This window comes from Tympanuchus pallidicinctus, unplaced genomic scaffold (assembly GCF_026119805.1).
Source record: "Tympanuchus pallidicinctus isolate F22 unplaced genomic scaffold, pur_lepc_1.0 scaffold1, whole genome shotgun sequence".
Lineage (NCBI taxonomy): Eukaryota > Metazoa > Chordata > Aves > Galliformes > Phasianidae > Tympanuchus > Tympanuchus pallidicinctus.
Genome location: NW_026294618.1, coordinates 28589071 through 28613119, shown reverse-complemented (window position 1 = coordinate 28613119; position 24049 = coordinate 28589071). Strand labels below are relative to the sequence as shown.

The window sequence follows — 24049 nt, the reverse complement described above, 5'->3', positions numbered from 1 at the left end:
ACCAGAAGGTGCTCAAAAGTTCCATTGTGGAATAATTCCATCTGTCAAACACATCACTTATATTTAGTTCATCTAGGATTTTGAACCAAGATATTCCATTATTAAAGGTTCAGAAAAGATCCAAAAAATACCTACACAATTTAAGTGACAAAATAGTCTTTTCATGTAAATTGCAAACTTGACTTCTTAAACCTTCAGTGAGCCTAAAAATTATCATCACAGAGCAAAAAACAAACAAACAAACAAAAAACTGCCTTGTAATTGCAAAAGCAGATGCAACAGATCAGATTAAAGAAGCAATGAGGTTTGGCTGGGTGTCCTATAGAAAATACGTGGCTTCAAAAACTACAGTTCTGGATTAAAATGTGAGAGTTTTGTTGTCTAATTTATAAATTATGTCACTGTCTCATTAGCGGTCGACAAAGCAGGCAAGAAATACATGTAATACTTTTTAGCAAATGATGATGATTAACAATCAAGTGATACTTGCTCAACACTGTAATGTCAAAATGCTCAACACTGTAATGCTATTATCAGCATACTGAGGACTTTTGCAAACAATGACATCAGCTTGAACTGAAACAAAGAAAGAAGCCAGAAGCAGTTATAAACTCCAAGACACAATTTACATGACATACATGAATATAGGAGCAAAAATGTCTACGAATATCAAAACAGACATGAATGTACAGGAATGTAGAGTACTCATATAAAGAAAAATGAAACGTGGAAAGACCACCAGCACAGATGACAAGAAATTTATAAGTTTTTATTTTATACCTTTCTCGTTCTGGTGAATGCAAACTAGTATCTGGTCTCAAGCAGTTGGTACTAGCACTCCTAGCCCTGTCAAGGGAGGGCTGTAGTTCACTAGTGCCAGTGCATTGCATCCAATGGTAGAAGAGAAAGAAAAAGAAAACAAAGAAAGGAATACAATGTTAGATATTAACTCATAAAATAATGCTCTCTTTACAGAAAATGTAAAATCACAATGATTTAATTAAGGAAAACATAAAAGAGTTGGCAGGATGACAGAGCCAAGTTTTGTTTAGAAAATAAAATCAAATAAAAGACTGCTAAAATATTCTTGCTAAGACTGTTGAAATGTTTAAAACTGAGGGAGACAGAATATCCACTGGCAAAAGAGTGGAATGAGAAATATCAAACAATAAATCCAAATCCTTATTATTAGCAGTAAGTCTTTAGCCAACATAAAAGGATGTGATACACTATATATGACGTGAAATTACTTTACAATGAAGCTCATTAATTCTGTAAATCCATCTTGGATACAAAAGGAGAAGGTATTAATCCTTAGTGTCTTACCTAACCAGTAGATCATCTCCAAATTTCGGAATTCGTGAATTAAGGCAATCACGAAGGAGAGAAATATCCTGTCTAACCACTGATTTGGTCTTAGCACATGCAGGAAGAGTTGAGCTTTGTAAATTAAAATTATTTAAACAAAATAAAAATAAATTTGACATGTAAGCAAAATCACGCACAAACAAAAGAATGCAACAAAGACAAAGCGTGCAACATACAATGTTAACAGTGAAGAAAACTGTGCATAATATAAAGTGCTTGTCTTTCATCTGTAGGGGTAATTTAGAGTGTATGAAGTTATTTTAAGAAGTCCCTTAACTCATATTTATCAAAAGCATATGAAACGCTGTTGTTCTTTTTTTAAAAAAAATACATATATATATGGGAAGACTATTTCATCTCTAAAAAGTCATTAACTACTACTAAAGGGGACTCTAAATACTTCTTACCTGTATAGGTTCCAATGAATACCATTTTCTAGTAAAGGCATCTTGGGTGGTAATGTTTTATAATGACTAACAGAACTTCTTGAAAGTGAAAAAAGAAAAGAGAACAAAACAAAAACATGCCAGAAACAAAAAGACAAGTAATAGTAAAGCAAAATTGACCAGAACTTAAAATAAACACATAATATTCTACTATATGTAATATCTGCATGAGGAGATTTCTTAATGTATATTCTTCTCAATTCACCTGCTGTGATAGCTATCTGGTGGACAATTTTTTTAAATTTACACTCTTGTTAGTACAGCCCATGAATTCATGACAATGCTACTATAGCTCGGACACTGTTCTTGTAATGAAAGTAATCTAAATTCCTACTAATGAGATTTTTAATTAAAATATACAAGCTCTTGTGAAGGATTAGGCTGCTATTTATTTGTCTTAGTAATGCTTTATTTAGACCTACAGAGACTTTAACTGAGACATGCTTCCAAAGCTAAGCACAAAAAGCTTGCTAAAACAGAGATATGTAGTTCCACAAAGACAGTTATAGACATACTTGCATCTGGCATCTCTGAATGTTGAACTTTTTTGGAAGTGGTATATCAGCTTCAAAACCTAATTAAATATTCTTTATAATCATACCCTAATTAAGGGATGTTTAGATATTGTGTTGAGGGACATGGTTTAGCAAGAATTATAGGTGATAAGCAGACAGCTGGACTGGATGACCTTGTAGGTCTTTTCCAGGGCGATTCTATATCAAGGAAATTATAACAAGGAAAAACACAAGGAACGGCTCACTCTCTGAATTCAGTGTTCCTCTAACCTAACTATGTAGATGCCCATGCACAATTTTTAGCTGGTTAGCTGCCCACCTGCCTAGTAACACAATTGAAAATCCACAGCTGCTGGGCAAAGAGTGACAAAAGCTCGTCATATAATAATTACTCTGTGCGTTGAGAATTTAAATTCTGTCACTGCAAAATTATAATGAAAATTATAATCTTTATTACCTGATTATTTAAAAAAAAAAAAAAAAAAAAAAAAAAAAAAAAAAAAGCACAGAGCTGGGGATATATAAGGAGTAAAGCAATGGAAAATATAGTAGAAAGAAAAATGCCATAGAAAAGAGGTAGTGAAATCTAGATATTGCATGACAATAATCTGACACAAAATAACAGGGAGTTCAATAAGTGATTAAGGTAAAATCTAAAATGTTGAGTCAGAAGCTTTTTGGCTGAAATATGACAATGAAATTGTTCTTTTTTTTTTTTTAAAGGTAGATTTGCTTGATTAAGATAGTAAGATAGTTAGTTATATTTAGCTCTGGCAACAGTTGAGAAAAAGAGTGTCAAATCCTGGGATAACACATTTTGTATGATTGAAAATGAGCATAAACTGAAAGGTTTAAGCCTGGATCAAATTATTAGCACAATTCAAAAGGAAAAACATAGAAGCATTACTAATTCCCTAAAATCTAGGGTTGTGAGGAGGATGCCTTTAAATCATGCCCTCCTTCATCCCTCTGCTTTCTCCTCAAATGTCCAAAGTCAGCATGAGATTAGGTGTCACAAGGAGTAAAGATTGTTGGCCAGTGCTTGGCTATAATACAGACATAGAAATGGAAATAAACAAAAACATAAAAACAACTGAAAAAAAATGTCTGAAACCATAACAAAACTGCCATGCATTGGTGATCAGGACTACTGTGACTAGACAGATAATCAACCCCACCCCCCAAAAAAAAAAACAACTGCATAATCAGGAATTCTTTAGCTGCTTTAACCCTTACTAGTGATACACATATATCAGTACAAACAAACACAGATATACGCATCTTCAGCTGATTAAAAACAAACAAAGAATAACTGACACCTGAATCACAATGTACTGTGAAGGTCTGTACTTACTGTATGCCGGGCACACAAAGCACACACAACTAACCAGAGGTGTACCAGATTCCTGTATTTACCTGATGGTATGTAGGCACTCTGCACTTCTTCCTCGTTTTGCTCTGGGCAGCATAAGAAGCTCACTGCACAGACAGGATGGGTGGTGAGTGAAACAGATATAATTATGAAGCATTAGATGACATGGGTTATGCCAATGAAACGCAAATGAAAACATAAAAAAAAAATAACAAAGAAACTTCCACCAAAATACATAGACTGCTAATGTTCAAACCCAGACTGCACTTCTCAAAGTATGTGAGCCAAAAAAAATGCCTGCAATAACTACATTTTCAACCAAACCCTTTCACCTAGTTTCATGAGGTTTCTCCCATTAAAATTCAGTACTGATTCAGAGCTCCTCATGACAAAAGCTGTCTCCATAAATCATTTACATTTCTCTAATAACCTCCTTTCTTATGCATCAAAGAAATATTTTAGAAAAAAGATAGGTGATTGTTTTTCTCTAAGCCACAAAAGAATACAAGAAAAACAGAGGGAGAGTTTGTTACTTCACTGCAATCCAATTTATGGGAAGAGTAAATCCTTTTTTTGTCCTTCTGGGAAAAAGAAAAATATGCATTAACAGGGAATATGTTTGTTAAAATAGAAGTTCTGACTGACAGCTATTTTCAGTATTATTCAATGTTATCATAACAAAGCAAAAAAATAGCTGATCAGTTATCAGATTCTTTGTTTCTTATTGTTTCCAATTCAGAAAATCAGCCAACTAATCTATTACTCATTTGATGCAACTGAACATGTGCTAGCATCAGAAAGATGGTAAAAATAAGACATATTTATGCCTATGGTAAGTATGATTATGATATGAAACATCCCTTGACTTAATCTTGTAGTTTTATGCACTTCAATATGATCAAGAAGACGAAGTACCAACATCCCACAAACTATTGTAAATATGAAAGTAAAGCTAAACTTCATGAAAACATGCTATTTTAAAATAAGCAGGGAATCGTATGAAGTACTGTGGTGACAGAAAGAGAAAAGATTACAAAAGAAATGAAGTAGCAGTTGTTCAATGTGTTTTGTGCTTCATACCACTATAAAATGATTACTTTAATTGATGCAACACAGGTAATATTACTCTACTGTTCTGAAATCGGAAAACTAAAATAATGGCTTCTGAGTAACAAGTGAGAGTTCAGTTTGTATCTGGAATCACCAGCCTGAATTCGATGCAACAAAAGGTATTAAAGGTAAACTGAATTGTTTTTTCTTTTAAAGAAAAAATTCCATTCCAAGTGTTAGAGCACTAACAGCATTTATATGCAAATTTCCAAATTACAAATACATGTGTATTAGGAAAAGAATTTTCTGCAGTAACTTAAGATATTTGAGATTTTCTTTCAAGAAATGAGGAAATTAGCATAAAAACACTACAATCATAAAATGCTATGCACTGCTTAATTTTCAGAGACAGGAATCCTTCTGAGAAACAGGATAAAATCTGAAAAAGAGTAGTTGTGAAAGGTAATTTGATAATATTTATTCTACTTTTGCTAAGCCAAAGGATATCTCCTGAAATGCATCCATGGCAAACCGTAATATTTCACTGAGAAAAGGAATATAAACACCAAATCCACCATGAAAACCTCAAATTAAAACAAAACAAAACAAAAACAAGGCAAAAAAATCTGTAACAGATTATTTACAATGTAAGATGATATTGGAAGTTCTACAATAAAGCTGCTTTGGAGAAATTTATATTAAAGATTATTATTTTAGAATAAGAACTTCTTAATGGGAATACTTAAGAACTGAGATTAGCAGACATTATTTAGGAATAAAACAAAAAGTGAAATAGGGTACTTGAGAATCAGATGATGATGCTAAATTGAGAGGGAAGTATATTCCTTTGTTGGATTTCCTAATATAAAATTTTCCTAAACAGTTTTATATACACACATACATATACATGTATTTATACACACATGTACACATATGTGTGCGTACATAAATATATATACATACAAATATATTTTAAAAAAAAAGGTAAAGTGAACCGATCAGTTGTGCTGGGAGTGTATCATACCAAACACTTTTCTAAGAGCATATCATAGATATGTCTACAAAGCTTCCTTAGAAATATTCAATATTAACTTAGGATCACTAAGATCACTGAGAAAATGATCAAAAGTAATGAGCAACTGCAATTTCTGCCATGCAATTATCAGAAAAATACTCACTTTTCCGATCAAGTTTATGTTTGGTATCTACAAGAATATACTTAGATGATGGGATCAGTAAATGAAGAACATAATACTTGCTCTAATGTTAATACTAAGACATTGTACTGGTACCAATACTGAATATTTACTTTTTTATACCCTGAGATGTGAAAGATTCTATCAACAATGAGGCTGTTGGCAACAACATAAAAATCACAAGTTGAGTCTGATCCACTCTGTGATTCTACTCTTATTCACAGGAAGTCAGTGAAGCCTTCAAGAGTTAAAAAGTTTCAACAACTGAAGGTATCTGGGGAAAAGCAAATGGAAAAAAAAAGAGAGATGGTTCCTTGAGGAAAGTAACTTCAGGGAACCTTTGATTAAATCCTGCTAATCCTATAAGTCACGTACATCCTTCATGTCTGATCTTTTAAATTTCTGAAAAGTATCTTCTGAACTCTGCAAACTGAAGACTATTTCCTATTCATCTGAAAAAATCCAGCAGTGCTTTGCTGCTGTGCTCTTTCTGATGGCTCATCTTTGAAAAAGCACCAGTGCATCTCACAGACATAGTTCATGTATGTATTGTCATTTATACTATGTTTCGAGGCAATAACATAAATCTGTATGAAGCCAACTCTACTTATTTCTTTCTAATGATTAAAGCTACTTTTAAATGTCTCTTCCAAATCTGTCGAACAAGAAAGCTATCCAATAAATATTTTCAGTAATACTTTGAATATATTCCTACCTATAATAAATAACATGAAACATCTGCAACAAGTGGAAATTTCTTGAACTAGCTTAACTGTAAGTGCAATGTTGCTATAGTTAAAAAGCATTTCAACTCATCTCTAAAAGGAAATCTGATACAAAAATCCAACTCAGGCAATTCTGTATAAACTTCTTGCCTATAAAGTAGGACACTGAAATGTTAAGCAGTTTCAAGTAAATGATTAAATCCCATACATACATCATGACAAAACAAAACAAAAAACAAAAAACAGGGAAGATCATTCTAATTTTCTTCCATTCTTTGAAGATATTCCTAAATAACTGAAAACAATGCCTACTAGTAGAGAACATATTCTCTGAGCATCTTCATATATTCCAAGGAGTGTCAAGCATCAATGATTGGAGATTTTTCTTAATTACAAGCACTGTAATTATCCTTCCTATGTTTGTATACTGTACCAAGTTCACCAAAATGTGATATAAAATTCTGTGAGACTGAAAAGGTAAAAATCCAAAACATATTCACATAGGAAAATAAACTGTAGCATTCAACTCCCACATGGTAGGAAGTCATCCTAGTATTTCTCTCACTACCAAAACAGACAAATATGTTTCTCTGGTCTCTGCTACACGATTTATTAGGAAATATATGTAGATTTATGGCTTTAAGCAAATTCTCAGGGCACGTGTGCATGAAACAAACAGCACGGTAGTCTAGGACAAACAGCTAAGAACCATTAGTCCAGACATCTTCTATCACTGTCAACCCAGTGCAGACTTTCACCACAAAAAAGGCAAAGATAATTTAATTGTGACTACTTTTTGCAGTGAGGATGATTACCTGACCCTTCCCCATTATCAACAGGCTGTAGTTTTCTGCTAAACATTTGAAAAGTGGGCAAACTGACAAACACATTTCTAATCTTATTTCCAAGTTCAGACTGACAGTATACCTTTCTTGATCAGACAAATACTGACTGTCCATGTCTCTGGATCTGTAATCAGCTGGACTTCTGGAGGCCTCATGGTGTCTAGTTGGAGAACGTGATCTTCTCATTTGATGAATTTCATCTAAACTCCTGAAAGGCACATATATGTATGATAATCTTGTTTTTCTCACAAATGTTATACTTCAGTGGACAATTAAAAATTCCTGAAAGGCAGACATATGTGTGATAATCTTGTTTTCCTCATAAACAATACAGCTTAATAGACAATTAAATGGTACAGGTTGATTGAGCAAATTATAAATACAACTGGTAATTTAAGCTAGTTGTTACTTCAAAATAAGTTATATTCATAGTATACAAATTGTATACTGCACTATTTATTATCGTACAAAAATGCTTACATGACTTCATATAAGATTCAGTCACTACCTGAATAGCATTTCCAAATCTGAGATGAATCACATGGAAAATATTACTAAGAGGTAACTCTTAGAAAGATATGATTAATCTCGTGGCTGCGCTTGAATGATTACTGAAAGAATACATCAAGTCCAAATAACTATTAAATTGAAATACAATTCTGTTTCTACAAAATGCTGAATAAAAGAAAAGTAAACAGATACCAGTGAGAGATTGTACAAACTTGAAACCGACCAGTTTCACTCACTTGTGATGCCTACCTCTGTGATGGCACATTTGGTAAACGTGAACGGGTCCTGCCCTGATCGTCGCCACGGTGAGGAGATACAGATCGTGAACGATGATGTGTTGTTCTTTGCTGTTCTGGCACAGTTAGTGTTGTAGATCTACTTTCTCTAGTGCTAGATCTATAACCTACTGGTAAGAGGGCAACAGAAGGAAATTAGAGAATAACAGTGTGGATTTTGAATGAATTCAGATGGTTAGTCCATTAAGGAACACACAACTAAATGCTTACAAAACTGTCAGGTGGTCATTCAGCTCTCGTATATCCTGACATATCATGCAGCCAGGACAAAATACTAGGACTACCCTTTAATTTCTATATGTGCAGAGACAGAAAAACTGAGATTACCTTCAGTATACACTGGAAGGTGTGAGGGAGAGAATTGAGTCCATTTTCTATCTTGGGAAAGAGTACACATAGTAATTCGTATTTCAAAATTGTCATTCAGTAGCAAATATTTGAAACGAATCTAAGTAGTGTAGGTTTACCTCATCTAACAAATGGAGAAGCCATGCCTGTGTATTACAGCAGACTCACACAGGATTCCTCAAAAATAAAGCCTCTTTCTGACTTTTTTTCAGTTAAATATAAAAATGCTCTCCCACTCAACTTGGTCAAAGCTACCTACTTTCAAAAATAACAACCATTTATACCATATTCTATAAAACTTTGAGCACCATATCCACTGCAGACCACGTTTTCCAAATACTATGAATGAAATGCAATATTTTTCATAATCTCTTCTTGCATAGAACTTTAAAAATGTACTATCATTCTGCCATTTGTTTAACTGCTGATATTCCTGTTCTTTTTTTCTAAATAATATACTGATCGTTCACATTTTGAACCTCACACTAAAAATCCTGTACCAAATGAAGATCAGCATGATGTGCTGCTTCCAAAAGGTGCTTGCTACCTTTCCAGAATATCCTACATGGATTTGGTCAGAGTTGCTCTCATCTAGACATTTAGATGAGAAAAAAATCTCCCTGAATTACAGGAAAGGTCATCTCTTTAGTCATCCCTAACTGAACATCACAAACCAACAAAAAATCCCTCTGCTGTTTCTATTGCATTTGTTTAGCACCGAACACCTGTACTGTGCTTTTTACATTTAGCTAAAAAAGCAGCCTGTATCAGAAATCTTCTCTCCATACAGGAAAAGATCATCATCTAAATACTACATCTTCAACTGGATAAATGAAACAGGTTGCTTTGCACTTCTTGTGCTTCTTTCTCTAGTGTTTCAAGGTTTTTGGCTTAGGTTGTTTTTCTTTTTTTATTATTATTTTGCATAATTTGAGTAACTCATGTAGTTCTTTTCTAATATACCACATTGTTACAAGCCTCTTAAAAGTATGGCCTGTATATGAAGTCAGTATCAGACTTGGTGAAGTGACACTTAACAACATGCTCAGCTACAACTCTGAACTTTGATTACAAGAATCAAGGTAAGACTCGCATTATTTCTCTCAAATTACTCATCAGATTACCAATGTAATTCTAATGGACGTTTAACATCTGAATACATTATCTCAGCATTAGACCAGAAGGAAGGCATTTTGTTAAAAGTGATAATAATCTTTTACCATAAAACAGATTCACATTAATAAACATAATTCAAAAATTCAGAAGAGGGGCCCACTAAATTGTGTATTTTGTCATCCAAGAACCTCTAAGGCCCTTGTCTCTGATTATAAAGCTCATAACTTCACAACCCCCAGAAATGTGTCCATCTGTTATACACTATTGAGCACTACAAATATAAGACAGAGAAGGTGAGTGGGAAGGAAACATGATTCAAAAAAGATGATCAGACAGTTTTACTATGGAATTTCTTGTTAATGTCAGCTCAAAACATACGCAGAAAAACCTCTGCAAGTCTATTATTACTTTCTCCAATTATTGTCTTACACTTCATGGTTGGTGCAAGAACATGGGAAATAATCTCTTTTTTTCCATCTTTTGAAGCAGGGAGAGGTGGGAAAGTCAATCAATTAGGGGAATAGGAAACAATATGACTTTTGATAGATCTTAGAGGGTAGGGACAAAGGAAAAGATTCACAATAAAACCACAAAGTAGCTCAGAAGCAAACGCTAGTGTTGCATTTGCATATTTGCACTGTTCTCAGATAGCACCGAGTTAGGCATATGAAATAAAATGAACAAACGTGGCATCAAATCTTAAATGTGATAATATATTAGTTAGGGCAGGATGGCTGTTATCTTCTGAAAGCCAAAGAAAGATAAAAAAAACCCAACAACTTGGTGAATGCAAATTAGTGGCAACACGCACAACAAATGCTTGCCACTTAATGGCAATGGGTTAGTGAGTACTGACTACAAAAGGGGCCTGATCCCAGAAAGTATCTACTCCAATGTTCATAAACTTTTTTACAAAGAAAGACTTCAAAGTCACATTGGTTTTGATGCACTGCGATGCTGGAGTATTTTATCTGCTGAAAATGTTTTTCAGAGCCATGTAATAAAACTAGAAAGAAATATCAGGATACCCTCAACATAAGTACAAGGACTGGGTGAAAACTTTGAAGCAAAACAGTGACTCACTCAGGATTTCAGTGGAGATTCCCTCATTTTCTGTAATAAGATTGACGCAGAAAATGTCTAGTATTTTTGTCAGAGGAAGACAAATGATTACACACAACAAAAACTGATGTGTTCCCTTTCCCAGTCTAATGAAACTTGAACTTTACGCATAAGAATATATTTTCTGGAAAAATAACATGTTTCATGTAAAATCATGTACTCTCTAACACACAAAAAAACTAGGTTATATTTATTAAACATTAAAATCAAAGAAATCCAAGTCTGCTTTCTAACCTTTTTAACTATTCTGAAATGCGCTTCAAGTTTTCAATAATAAATTTCAATTTAAAATGTGCTTCCAGAGTATTTCTGGTCCAACTAAGAAACCAATACCTAAGATTATCCTGTGCACTTAAACATCTGGCATATGAAGATGCTATTACCCTGCATATTCTTCATAGCTGAGCTACCTGGAGACAATATTTAAAACCTGTGCATTGGGTGAACACAAAGCTTATAGCACAGACAGAGCAACAGTAAATAATATTTCTCCTACGTTTTACTTTTTGTTCAGTTGGTTAAACTGCATCCACAGTTCCACAGTGAGCATGACAGGGACAGCAACAGTAACATCTCCTCGTATCTTCAAAAACAAAGGTTCTGGGCTCTCCAGAGTGAGCAAAGAATTCTTTCTTTTGCATGGGAGCAGCAATACAGCTTATGGCAGTTCATGGAGAAGAAGTTTCTCAGGTGGTCATGGGAAACTGTCAGGTGTGACATGAAATGGAAACTGCATGGATGATGAAAATGTTTTGATTTCTAAAGCACTAACTTTCTTTTTTTTGAAAAAGGCAATACAGGCAATGCAAGGTGTTATGCTGATGTCACCCTGCTGCTTCAGGAATGTTAAGTACAACACAACCATTTATACAGACAATTTTAGATAGAAGAATAAATTATTCTGGAGTGTTACTCAAAAGCATTACAGCTCATTAATATGCTCTTGTATACTGCCAACTCAATATGAGCCACTAATGCCTCAGATCATATTTTATTTTGTTTTTATAAATCCTTTACTGACTCTTTTTATATACTCAGTAATGGTGTGGTCACATTTGGAATATTGAGCTCCATCATAGAAGAAAGACAAAGAGTTGAAGCACTCGGAGTCCAGAGCAGGACCACAAAGCTAATTAAAAGCCTGGAGCATCGTACATCTGAGGAGAGGCTGAGAGCATTAAAATAATATTCATGTAAACAGACATAGGCATACCACAAAAATTTGTCAAAAATAAACTGTGTTAAGCAGAGCTTCAACTGAAGTCACTTTAAAGCTGTGAGTATAAACACCTTTTATAAACAGTTCCATGAACCGATTCTAAAAAAAATCCGGTGGTATACATTGCAATATTCTGCAATTTTCTGCAGTGATCTCTTGAGATCCATGTATGCTTCAAAGCTGCGCTCAAGCACTCGCTGTCCTAAGAACTTTCTGTAAGAACTGTAGTGATTCAGGGGTTGACCCAGAGAATAGAGTCCAATGTACTCAGTTGAACGTTCTTGAAAGCTTCTGGCTAGATGGAAACGGTTTATTTCAAATGAATGCCCTAAGGAATGGGCAGCTTAAAAAAAATTCCTGCTCTAAGTATGTGTATTGAGAGGTAAGAAAGCATACATAGGTATGCCACATTTTTGAAACCTATGATTTATTTTTAGCTTAAAGGTTCTCAGTTTCTGTAAATAACAAGATTAATCACTTCATTAAACCAAATACAATTATAAGACATAATGGAACAAATTTCCTGCTTAGTTGCTCATATGCAATTGTATGAAAGTAAGGGAAGTACCCTAACACATAAAAAAAAGCAAAATTTGTATCTATATGTGGTAATAAAATGTACAATGTATTTTAATCAATATATAATGAATAAACTGTCAGACTATTTTAAACTCTGATCAGGGAGATAGAGGACTTTCTAAAACCTGCCATGATTTAATTCAGTAATTGTCAACGGGGACATGGAAAAAATGATTTAGTACTGCCAATGAAACAGCGAATCTTAGGATAGCTTGGGACAATTCTGAAACCTATTCACCTGACTTATAACAACAGTCAAATAGAAATAGAAAAATATGGCATCCAAAGTACAAAAGGATGATAAATTCAAGTCTAACCATGGTACAAGCTAAATTTATGAACATTTAGGGTAATGGTAGTTCATGAAGACTCAAGGAAACTATAGAAGGTACAGCCATGCTACATGCATCATAATCTACAGCATGCATTCTCAATAAAGTCTATGGAAGACTATTTTACATCTAAGTATCAAGCAAAAAGCAAAATAAAACATGCTTGCAATAAACACTGAAACCCTAATTACTGTTGTAAAGCAATTTTTAAAATTAAATTAGTATTTTTAATAATGCTTGGAACATTACGTGGTAAACAATTTGAACCATCAAGTGGTTCATATGTGAAGAATGGTATGCAAAAGGAATACCAATGAACGAATTATAGAATCTTTTAATTCACCATATTTGAGAAGGACAAGAACCATGGAATGATCAGAAAAACTTGTTCTTCCCACTATGCATTCTCTAAAACCAGTATCTTCAATATTCTGAAATGTTATAATGAAAATAAATAAATAAGCAAGCAAGAAAAAAGAAAGCAGGACCATGCTGTTCACCCACGCACCTGGAGGAACAACTCCAATACCATCATCAACATCATAATCTGAGATGTCACTATCACTGATTGGCCGAGATCCTGCACAACAGTAAGGTAAACAAATACCTGAACATCTGGCCATGTTATAAAGCGTAAAAATAGGTTCATTTGTAGTACTAAAACTGAAAAGATGATTTTAAGTCTAAACAGTACAAGTGGAGAATTAAACTGCATCAATGATTTGGTGATGTCTCATCAAACAGCTGAGTCAACCCAACAGGTTCACAGATGCTGCAGCCTCCTCTGCCTTTCTTCCCTCAGTACTCTTCTACGAGGTTAGTTTAGCTCACTAAGCAAGGAAAAAGATTTCTTTATTTCTCAAATAAAGGAAAAAAAAAGGTACTTTTGTGCTATTTCAGTGAGTAGAGCAAGCTGAATCAGCTGAACAGGAAAGCAGAGGTGGCAGCATATGGTAAGAAAGGAGAAGAGGAAGCAGCACTGACAGCCTTTTAAAAAGTTCAAATATCTCATGAAAACTAACCTTTGGTTTGCTATCTCTATACATATTCTCAGGCAGTAATTAAAGTAGTATCACATTTCTACAATTCACTCCTGAATATGCCCAATTTCTTATTCGTTGGCTGGAATTAATGACTTTTATGTTAAAAAGAAATAATAATAATAATGAGAAAAATAGCTTGAAAGCTTATTAAAAATAACGTCCTACATCTTTCCCATTTTAAAATATATCTTTTACTAAGTTAAATGAAGAGAGAGGCTACAACAGTCAAATATTTCAATACATTCATTATTTTTAGTGTGAATCATACAAACCTGGAATCAGAATCTTCAGAACAACTGTACCTCCCAAAGCAGTTTCTCTTTGCTGCTTACATTCCTTCTTTCATCTGATTATATGGTATGGTATATAAAAGTACATTGGAAGCTGAAACTAAACTTAAATGAAGTGTTTTTACACCTCACAAGACTTCAAAGCCTTTTTTAAATAAAAAGCTTTTAATTATTACAAAAGTATCCAACAAACGTGGATTTTTTCCTTTTGAAAGGAGATTTATGAAAACAAATATTTGATCAATTTTATTTTGCTAGTGAAAATCAATTGATTCAAATAGGTTTCATTTACTTGAAAGTTATGCATCACAGGTGAAATGCTGGCACGTGCAAAGGCATCTCTTTTTGCTGTTCATTTGTATAACACCAACAGACTCTGAAATAGCGTTTTTGTCTTGTATGTGAAAACTAAATATCAGTACAACATACCCAGGATTTCAAATTTAAAAATTTAAAAAAAAAAAAAAAAGATGAATGGATTGGACCTACTCTGTAATTTTTTGCTAGAGCTTTCTCCACCATGGACATGTCTTCTTGGCATGAAAGGTGATGGCTGAGGCAGAGGTAGTGAAGATTCATCATGTGTCTGTAGCTTATACCAATGTGGTTCATCATCTAAAAGCGCTGTCTCCAGCTCTATTAGAATCTAGGAGGAAAATTATCACATTTTAATTTAAATTTTAATATGTAAGTTTAACATGTATTCAAAAATAAATATCAAACTCAGGATAAATGTGATTGTGTGCGTCACCTCTCCAAGGAATTCACTCTCTTCTTCTTGGACTCTTGGCTGATCCCATACTGTTATTTCAAGCATTCTTTCTCTAAAATCTCTACGATGGACATGCGAGTAGAGAAAAGTTTGGTTCCATTTTGGCTCTAGACTTTTCTTTACTGTTTTGGTCCTCCTTTTACTTTTATCACTGTAACATAAATATTTCTTGTAAATTGTTTGTAAATCACAAAAAGCCATAAACTCATCAGCACTTATTGGTTTCATTTTTCCTGATCTGATAATGCATTAAAAGAGAAAAGTATTTTCTGTACAGCAGACTGCATTCATCCAAATGTCCGGAGAGTTAATTTTATACTGAATTAAATACCTCTATTGCAATTTTTTTCTCATAATTAGTCTAAATAAGAAAAAAATACATATAAAAGAATATTGCAATTCAAAAACATTCGCTTAAAAATTGATTCAATAAATTACAAAATAATTTTCTCAACTGAAGTACTACCTCCTGTCTGGAAGAAAATACATTTTTACATAGGGATTCCTTGGCCGTCCATCTACTCTTGGTGGCAAATCTGTTGCTTGTAGAACATTCACTATTAACTGATGTCCCACCTTGTCATACCACAGTTTCACCTACATGAAACAAGTTACCAGAAAAAAAACATTGAAAATAAATAAAAAAAAAAAAAAGGGAATTTTTATATTGCATCACATTAATCACAATTTAGAAGTAACATTTATTTTCCCAAGAGACAATGAGATGCATATAATTACAAATCTATTAATAAAATATGTTGGTGTATACCAAAGACTTACATATTCACCTAGCTGAATAAAATGGTGTTACTCAATTATACTTACATGACTTACTGTAATCACTGGTACCTGTAAGTTCATTCAAGCCAGCATCATCTTAGTTTTGCACTTCTGAATCTACATTTAAATAGGAAGCTAAACTGCAGCTAAACTTCAGGCATGTTGAAAATCTACCTACTCTCATCTGTCACATTAGAAAGGTCTAAGGGAAAGCATAAAATACAGCTAAATTCTTTCCTCGTAGGATCGTAACAGAATTTTTGAGTCTGCTGTGTACTTAGAAATTAATATAATCAATATAAAAAGTTAAGAATATATAATAACAAAGTCTAAGAATTCACTGTGTGTTTAATAAATACAGTTTCAATTAACATTACAGAGAATTCCAGGAGGTGAAGTTTATCTAAATTCAATTGCATTTTTCTACAGTATAAGTTAACATAGCTCTTTATTTGGTCCTGTAAAGAAGGTAGAGTGGTATGGTGCTTGTTATTTGCAAGTGCAAAAGAGCACAGCATGAAAAATTAGAAGGCATGTTTGTGGGCTCCTCAGTGTAAATTTCTGCATGTTCTCATTTATTAAGACAACAACTCTTTACTTCTGCTGTGATTACAGTGAATGTATACTTACACATTTGAAAGATGTTAGACTTCACTAGCGACAGTCACTTCCTTTGACTTCCCAATAGACCTTGGGAAGGCAGAGGGCTGAAGGACCAACATCTGATAAACATTCATTCATTCATTATTAACTTAGGAAAAATAAAATCTGCTCACAGAAAGCTGCCCTGGTAGGACTTGTGGTGCATCCCGTAGGGCTCCAGGGCTGGTTGGAGAAATAACAGAAATAGAAGGTCTTTCCATCTTCTGAGATTCAAAAGAACTTGAACCTAAAAATATGCAAGAAACACATGAACTCTCCATCTGAAATTATAAAGCAAATTTGGATAATTTATGAATTGTTTCTCTTTGAACATAATAAAGCTTGTCTTTATGCATAGTATTAATGTCTTAGCATACAGAATTTTTTTAAGCTGATGCAAATGAGGTGGTGAAAATAGTCTAGATACTCTTAACCCAGATTAAACCTGACATTTTTTCTTTTACTCTAAATAACATATTACAAAGTGTTCCTTATCTATCATTGACATACCATGCCTTGAATAAAATATCCTCATTGTACAGAGTGCATAGCTGAAAACTTTAATGAGTAAATGATTTTTTTCTTTTTCTTTTTTTTTTTTTTTTTTTAATAGTAGCTTCTGAAATGTGATTTTAACTCCTGAGAATTCAGAGGCAGGAAGACATGCAAGACAGGCATCTGGCACAGAGGACACTCCTGTCTATGCAGGAGATTAGTAGTTCTCTATCAGTGAAGCAGAGCTCACATGAGCAAGGACAAGCTCACGAAAGGCAAGGAGCAGCATAGCAAGTTCAGTGGCCCTGCTGGACCCAAGAAAGTTTCTCATTGCTTCTCACGCAAGGCTCAGATGAGAAAGGGCTGGAAGCCATGGCTCTCATGCAACCCAGCTGACACTTCAAATGACAGCTAAGGAAACTGTTCTTTTCAAGTGTCATACACAAAAATTTCACCATAGGGTTGCATTCTCCATAAGTTAAAGAGAAGCAGAAACTCTGGACTTAGGCTGGATGGTGCAGGAGGTGAAATCCTGATGCCATTTGTTTGTACTTTTGGCAGCCTCTTCTACCTATCTCCTCTGTTATGCTAGAACAAGTAAATGACTTCTTCAGGCATGGCTTATACACCCATATGGTATTAACAGCACAAGTAACAAAAGAACATAGTAAAATCCTGCTAACATTTGAAATGTATATAGTTTTTAATCAAATCTATATTGTTTAGAATTTAACACACAAGATTCAGATAACAATTTTTTTTCACATAAAAATCTCAAGACAACGCAGTCTCCCACTGCATGGTAGGCATTCCAAAAATTCATAGCAAAAAATGTACTGAGTACAAGATCAAGCTCAGTCAAAGGAACAAAGAGAATGTACTCACTGGACTCTAATGGGGGATGAGAACTCTCAGGAATCCGAGGAATATCACTAAAAAACATGAATAAATAACACAAAATGAACACAAAATAATTAGGAATGAGGAAGAGTACCTTCTTCTGTAACAAACATGTTTCTAAGAAACAGTTTCAGAAACATATCTCTTTTTGTTCTGATGGATTATGGAGAAAGAAGGGGGAAATATTTGAACCCAGTTCATTGTTTTCACTGGGTTTCATGAAAATCTTAACAAGAAACTATTACTTCCTTCAAACTTAGAAGACAAAATGAGTGCTATGATGTAAATATTATGGATGGATTCTACTATTTTCACAATCTAAAGCCTGAGAGGTTTTATGAAGAGAAGGGGTAAATGGCAGTATAGCTAATGACACTCAACTATTCTTTGGAGGAAACATTTACAAACTAAACAGAAGACAGAGATTAACTCACTAGTAATCTTTATATAAACGTCTCAAGGAGTTCACAGAATGAAACTGATGAAAATGTCTTACAATAAAAAAAAAAGAAAAACCAAGAAACATTAGAAATGTTAAACAACAAAAGAATAATACACTTCTTCAAAGGCTAAAAAAATATCACAACTCGTTACAATTGGGTATAGAATTTTTTCAACACAGAAACATCCAACACATACACATAAACAAAATCAAACCAGTTACATCCATACGCGTCTGTCAAAATTTTGTCATCAACACAATTACTTTTCCACCACAGTCTAGATAATGATAGCTCCTCATTCTGTCCTGCTCTCAACAAGCATTGAAAATACATTGCAAAGGCAAGATATAACTGTTTTTCTGCAAATATTAGAAAAGCAGAGCAAGAAAATGGAAACAAAGCTCTTCAGCAGTTCACTTGAAACTATTCTCTTCTGCAAATACTAATTCAAAATTTAAACAAAAATACTATTTTTGAAGAACATTTAAAGATTTTAAGTGTAAAGGTGAGCATTTTAAAGGTACTCAGGTATTTTTCTGTTCAGTGAAACATTGCCTTAATGATTTAGAAGTCAATAAAACTAAGACATATATATATATAAAAATGCTACTTTCAACAAAGAAACAGACACTTAAGTTAGACAGTGAATGTAATAGTTCCCAACCAACCAGTCTTAAATTTATTTTTCAAGTTCTGCATTTTTAATTTTCTGGTACACATGATTTAACAACACCTACTTTGGCTCCCAACTAACATTTTGCATTAGACTTCATCTCAGCACTAACCAAGAAAGTTCTTGACTTTTCCTTGACTTTGTGAGTAAAGAATACTGTGATTTCCTCAAACTCATGGAAATACAACTGCATTATTTGCTCTTGACATGGCATAATACTCCTTCACAATTAAACACATGACTTAGTGCTCAGCAGGGCTGCTGTGTGGACTTCATAGCATGTTCTCTCTTCTGTTTCCAAGGAAATTTTCATCAGTCTGAAATATTTGTTTATTCCAACTGATTTTCCTGCTCAATATGACATTAAGTCTGCAATATCTCTTGTGCTAGAAATATGTACTTTCTCTTCTGCAGCACAGCATTGCTCATAAGAATACAAAATTTAGGATATTTAAAGAGGGCTTATAGGTATAAGAAACATTTCAACATGGGAAGTTCATCCTACATACCTGGGTGGATGGAGAAAGACAACAACTATAAAAAAATCTTCAGAAGACATAGAAGAAACGGTTTTAACTAACCAAAGCCAGACTAGCTAAAATAAATGGTTTTTAAAAAAGGAAAAAAAGGATCCATTTGCAGTTTACATTAACTGTATTACTCTAGTAACTCTCTGAAATCTATCACTGTTTAGTTTGTTATGGAGGCTCAGTCTCCTTGCAAAGACCTAGGGTACAGCAACACAGGAACTGAATCACACTGCAGAGACAACATTTTTTGCAATAAGATTTGTGGAAATCCAAGCAAATATAAGTTGTATATGACAAGGAAAACAAGAGACAAATAAAGAAAAATTTGTTTTACCTGCACTATCCCATATGAGCTCACCAGAACACACAAGAGACAGTTACCATGCCAGAGCGCTTCTCAAACAGTGTGCTGCCAAAGCCTATGCTGCCTTACATTAACAGCCTCTACCACTGCATGCATATTCATAGCTCATTTTCTCCCCTTCATATTTAGATGCCAATCCATTAAATCTAATTTTAAATGGTTTCTTACCTACCTTGTGTATGCAATCACAAGTATTAATGTCAATTAGTTTTTACTAATTGTTTTTGTGGTACTACTGTGGTTATACCATTTGCTATGCCTTTATTTGCTAATTGTATTGAATTCTTCACATTTTTCTCTCATAAACACCCTACAATTATCCATTACTCAAAATTACATTTACTGATAGACACAGAAATCCAAATTTACAAGACTAAGCAAACTGTATAGACATCAATTTTGTAATTTGCAGCCGTCTAATTTGTGGCCTTCCAGTCCTCCTATTATTTACTTTAGCAAAACCATATTAAATTTAGGCTTTTTAGACCTAATATACTAGGACTTTTTAAAAAGAGACCATTAGATGTACTGCTACATTACTTGCATTATTAATACTAAGAGATGAAAACACTTAAATTATGCAGAAGAAATATCATTTTTCAGGTCTTTCGGGAACCTATTCCCTCACAGGAATTTTAGGTGTAATGGATTACCAATTAATGCTTTATCAAGCAGCTAGAAGTTTGCTGAATCAGAATCTAAAGTAGATACAAATCTTGGCTATACTAGATCAATTGGATTAAGTCAAATTCACTATCAGGAATGTGAAATGAGCACATAGTTGGAATAACAAGGCAAGGAGAAGCCAGAAGGAAAAAAAAAAAAAAAAAGTAATCCAAAGCAAAACATCCACAAATTCAAACAAACAAACAAGAAAATCATGTACAGGATGTGGTGCTCATCATTTTTTTGTTGTTGTTGTTCACATCAGGATTTTCTTAGTCACATAATGCCTGGGTGGGGTTTTTCTGAGATTTTTTTGTTAGGTTTAGATGAGAGAGAGGTAAATCCCAATGTGATGTAAAACAACAGGTATTAATCTAATTTCCAAGGGAAAACAAAGAGATCCTTAAATTTGAACAGTTGCATGCTCTAGACCCTTTGGGTTATTTATTTGCTCTCTGCAGAAAAAAAAAAAAAAAGGAAAAGGAAAAAATAATAATTCAAGCAGAACACAGTTCTACAAGGATAGAATTATTATAGCATATAAACACCTCCATATTAAGACTCCATTTATGTCAAAATAAAAGAGTAATTTGATGCTCTCTGTTTTTGCTTATGTCTGGAAAGAAATACGTGTGGGTCATACAAAGCAAAACATTACATTTCATTGGTCCTATTTCTGCTTCATTAGTGCAATAATTGCTGTTCAGATTTAGAAGCAGCCTTTGTTTTTGAATACACTTTATTTTCTAGAACTTAGTCCAACAGTTGTGGTATTTCCCCTGGATTTTTTTTTCAAGAGCACATTAGTGGAATTGGCCACATTGTACTTTGTTTTTTGAAGTCTGTACATTTATAGAATTCATAAACAAGAAGTCAATTTAAGAATCAAGATAAAAATCTAAGGATATGTGACATTTACAAATACATTGATATCTAAAGCTCAGTTTTTAAAAAACTAATATAGTAGTTTCTTTTTTGTATCAGTTGAACCGATCAATTTTCCTTAATTGAGAAATGATGTTATGTCCAGTCCAATACTTCTTTTCTCCTGATTTAAAACATAAAAATTAAATTTTCAAAAATCCACTCATGGCATTTGATTTTAAATCATAAAGACTGAATGTCAATTTTTGATCAGGGATGTCTCTTAATTTACCTGTGACTTAAGAATGTCAAATAAGCTTTCTACTGCCATACTGTTTCACTCTGGATGTTAATTCGGGCCCTAAACAACCACTATTTTTGCATCAAGCTCTAATTTGCCATTAAGATTACCAACAAATGTTAATTTCATTTAAATACTTTCAAATACTTTTAATAGTGATTGCCATTAAAAAGGAAGAGTTCACTTGCAAGGTATATCTACATTTGCACAGTGTGGACAAAACCAAACACCAAAAGCTGATATGAAATACAAGAAGAATGTTTTAGTCAGAAGGAAAATGAATAGCGCTTTCTGTTTCTCAAAATAAAAACTTTGCCATAATTGAGAAATATAAAACTTATAATTAGGATGAAATCCAGCACATTCAAAATGAAAGAATCATGCATTTATAATGAGAAAACAGCTCACTATCCACCTACAGGTTACTGGTACTAGAGACATACAGTGAGCATTTGATTTCTGTGAAGGCTAAAAAGTAGAGATAGATTTAAACCTCTCACATTTTTTCTGAAACTAGTCAAGAGTCACTTCTTATTGTAAACCATGTGACTCATCTCTGCAATCTAATTGTCAATTTACAATATTATTGAAATTCCATCCTGTAAGATCACTCAAAATAGTCCCATTAGAGTCATTTTCAGGGAAGGAGTGTAAAATATTGCTGTAAAGCAATTGTGACAAATGTAGAACCTTCGTTTTATCAACTCAAACAGATGATTCTTCAGAAATCAAGAATGCAAGAATTGTTACTGCCAAACACCAAACGCAGATTTATAATAAATAAAAATTATAATTCTAAAAAAAAAAAGAAAAAAGCCAAATACAGCTTTTTCAGTTACAGCTGTATTTCTTTTTTCCTCTCTTTAAAGAAAACCTCTTTAAAATCCCACTAGCATTGACATAATTCCTGCAATACTCAATGCTTGCTTCCTAACAAATCATTTATACTGATAAATCACTATAAAGGCCCAAGACTGCAACAGGCAATGACGAAAATGGAATGTACAGAATGTCAGCAATGGAAAGTCAATCACACTCCATTATTCAAAGATAAAAAACAATGAACTCACAAATAACCTCTTTAGAAGTCCAATTAGTAGGACTAATAACTGTACTTAAGAAGCTAGTATTTAGCCTTACCCAATAGGCCTCGAAACAATAATTTCAACTTGAGGTTCTGACTTTGATTCTAAAATAATGTTGTAAACTTCTTCATTTGTAGCTCCAGGCAAGGGTTTACCATTCCATTCTAGAACTTCATCTCCTTGAAGTTAAAGAGAATTTTAATTCATTTCAATATTCTTTTGCAAAGAAGCACAAAACATTTATGAAACGTACATAACTAAGTTACATTGCTCAAAATAAATTTACAAATTATGTTGAAATCCAGAAAATGGTTTTTGAGACACTACCAAGGCTTGTTTCACAGAATGTAGCTACAACTTCTACAAAAAAAAATGAATGAAACAAATTGTCCTAATTTATTAAGTACTTCAGAGGTAATACAGCAAACATTACTGTGCTACACAATAAAAGTCTCTTTAAGAAGAAGACTTTAACAGTAAAACTTTACTAACAGTAACTTTAACTCACAGTAATAAATGTTGGCAATAAATAATTAATCTTCAAAAAATGGAAACAAATATCTAATGTTTAACCTTAATCAGCATTTTTCATTACATTTTATATACTGTGCAGTTTGAATTCTCAACAGAAAGTCTTCATTGTCTGTGTCAAATGAGCAAAAAGAAAAGTCAGAATTAAATCATTACTTCTAAGGATGCCAGAGAAGAAGAGAAACCAAAACCTGATGTAAACGATATTTAGATAAGTGTCTTTTTTCAGCTTGTCACTTCCAGAATTTTAATAATATGTACATTGCATTGCACGTTAGTACTATTTTGAAAAGATAAAAGTATTTAATTATAGTTTCTTAATAAAGATCAGTGTATTCAATTAAACTGCAGGAACCATAAGGTAATCTTACACTCTCACATGCCATCCTATGTATTGGCCAGAATTGTGCATCCATTATCTGATACCACACATATCCTTATTTTCTTTCTTGTAATTTTCAGTAACTCATTCTGCACTTAAAATCTATAATAAGGGGTGCTAATAACAACTTGTTTTTCAAATTGAAAAAAAAGTAACAAATGCCAATACGAACTAGGATACTTTTGGAGACTCATCATGTGCCCACTTGCAAGAGCAATAAATAATTATTATGTACATTAAATACTTTAA

At 33.3% G+C, this 24049-nt stretch overlaps 1 protein-coding gene across 42 annotated transcripts in view; it reads right to left on the bottom strand.

Moving 5' to 3' along the window:
• Positions 1 to 24049, bottom strand: part of RIMS1 (regulating synaptic membrane exocytosis 1) — a 290925-nt gene that overhangs the window by 105854 nt on the left and 161022 nt on the right. For 18 of the 42 annotated variants that reach the window (XM_052675412.1, XM_052675535.1, XM_052675145.1 and 15 more), the window contains 12 exons: positions 22943 to 23066; positions 17947 to 17993; positions 16701 to 16813; positions 15611 to 15741; positions 15124 to 15295; positions 14862 to 15018; positions 13548 to 13619; positions 8277 to 8433; positions 7600 to 7725; positions 3746 to 3808; positions 1327 to 1440; positions 781 to 870 (listed from right to left, as the gene is read on the bottom strand). In XM_052675412.1, coding sequence (XP_052531372.1) covers positions 781 to 870; positions 1327 to 1440; positions 3746 to 3808; positions 7600 to 7725; positions 8277 to 8433; positions 13548 to 13619; positions 14862 to 15018; positions 15124 to 15295; positions 15611 to 15741; positions 16701 to 16813; positions 17947 to 17993; positions 22943 to 23066 — 1366 coding nt within the window. The remainder of the gene's footprint in view (positions 1 to 780; positions 871 to 1326; positions 1441 to 3745; positions 3809 to 7599; positions 7726 to 8276; positions 8434 to 13547; positions 13620 to 14861; positions 15019 to 15123; positions 15296 to 15610; positions 15742 to 16700; positions 16814 to 17946; positions 17994 to 22942; positions 23067 to 24049) is intronic. The other 24 variants (XM_052675200.1, XM_052675545.1, XM_052675319.1 and 21 more) reach the window with 6 other exon arrangements.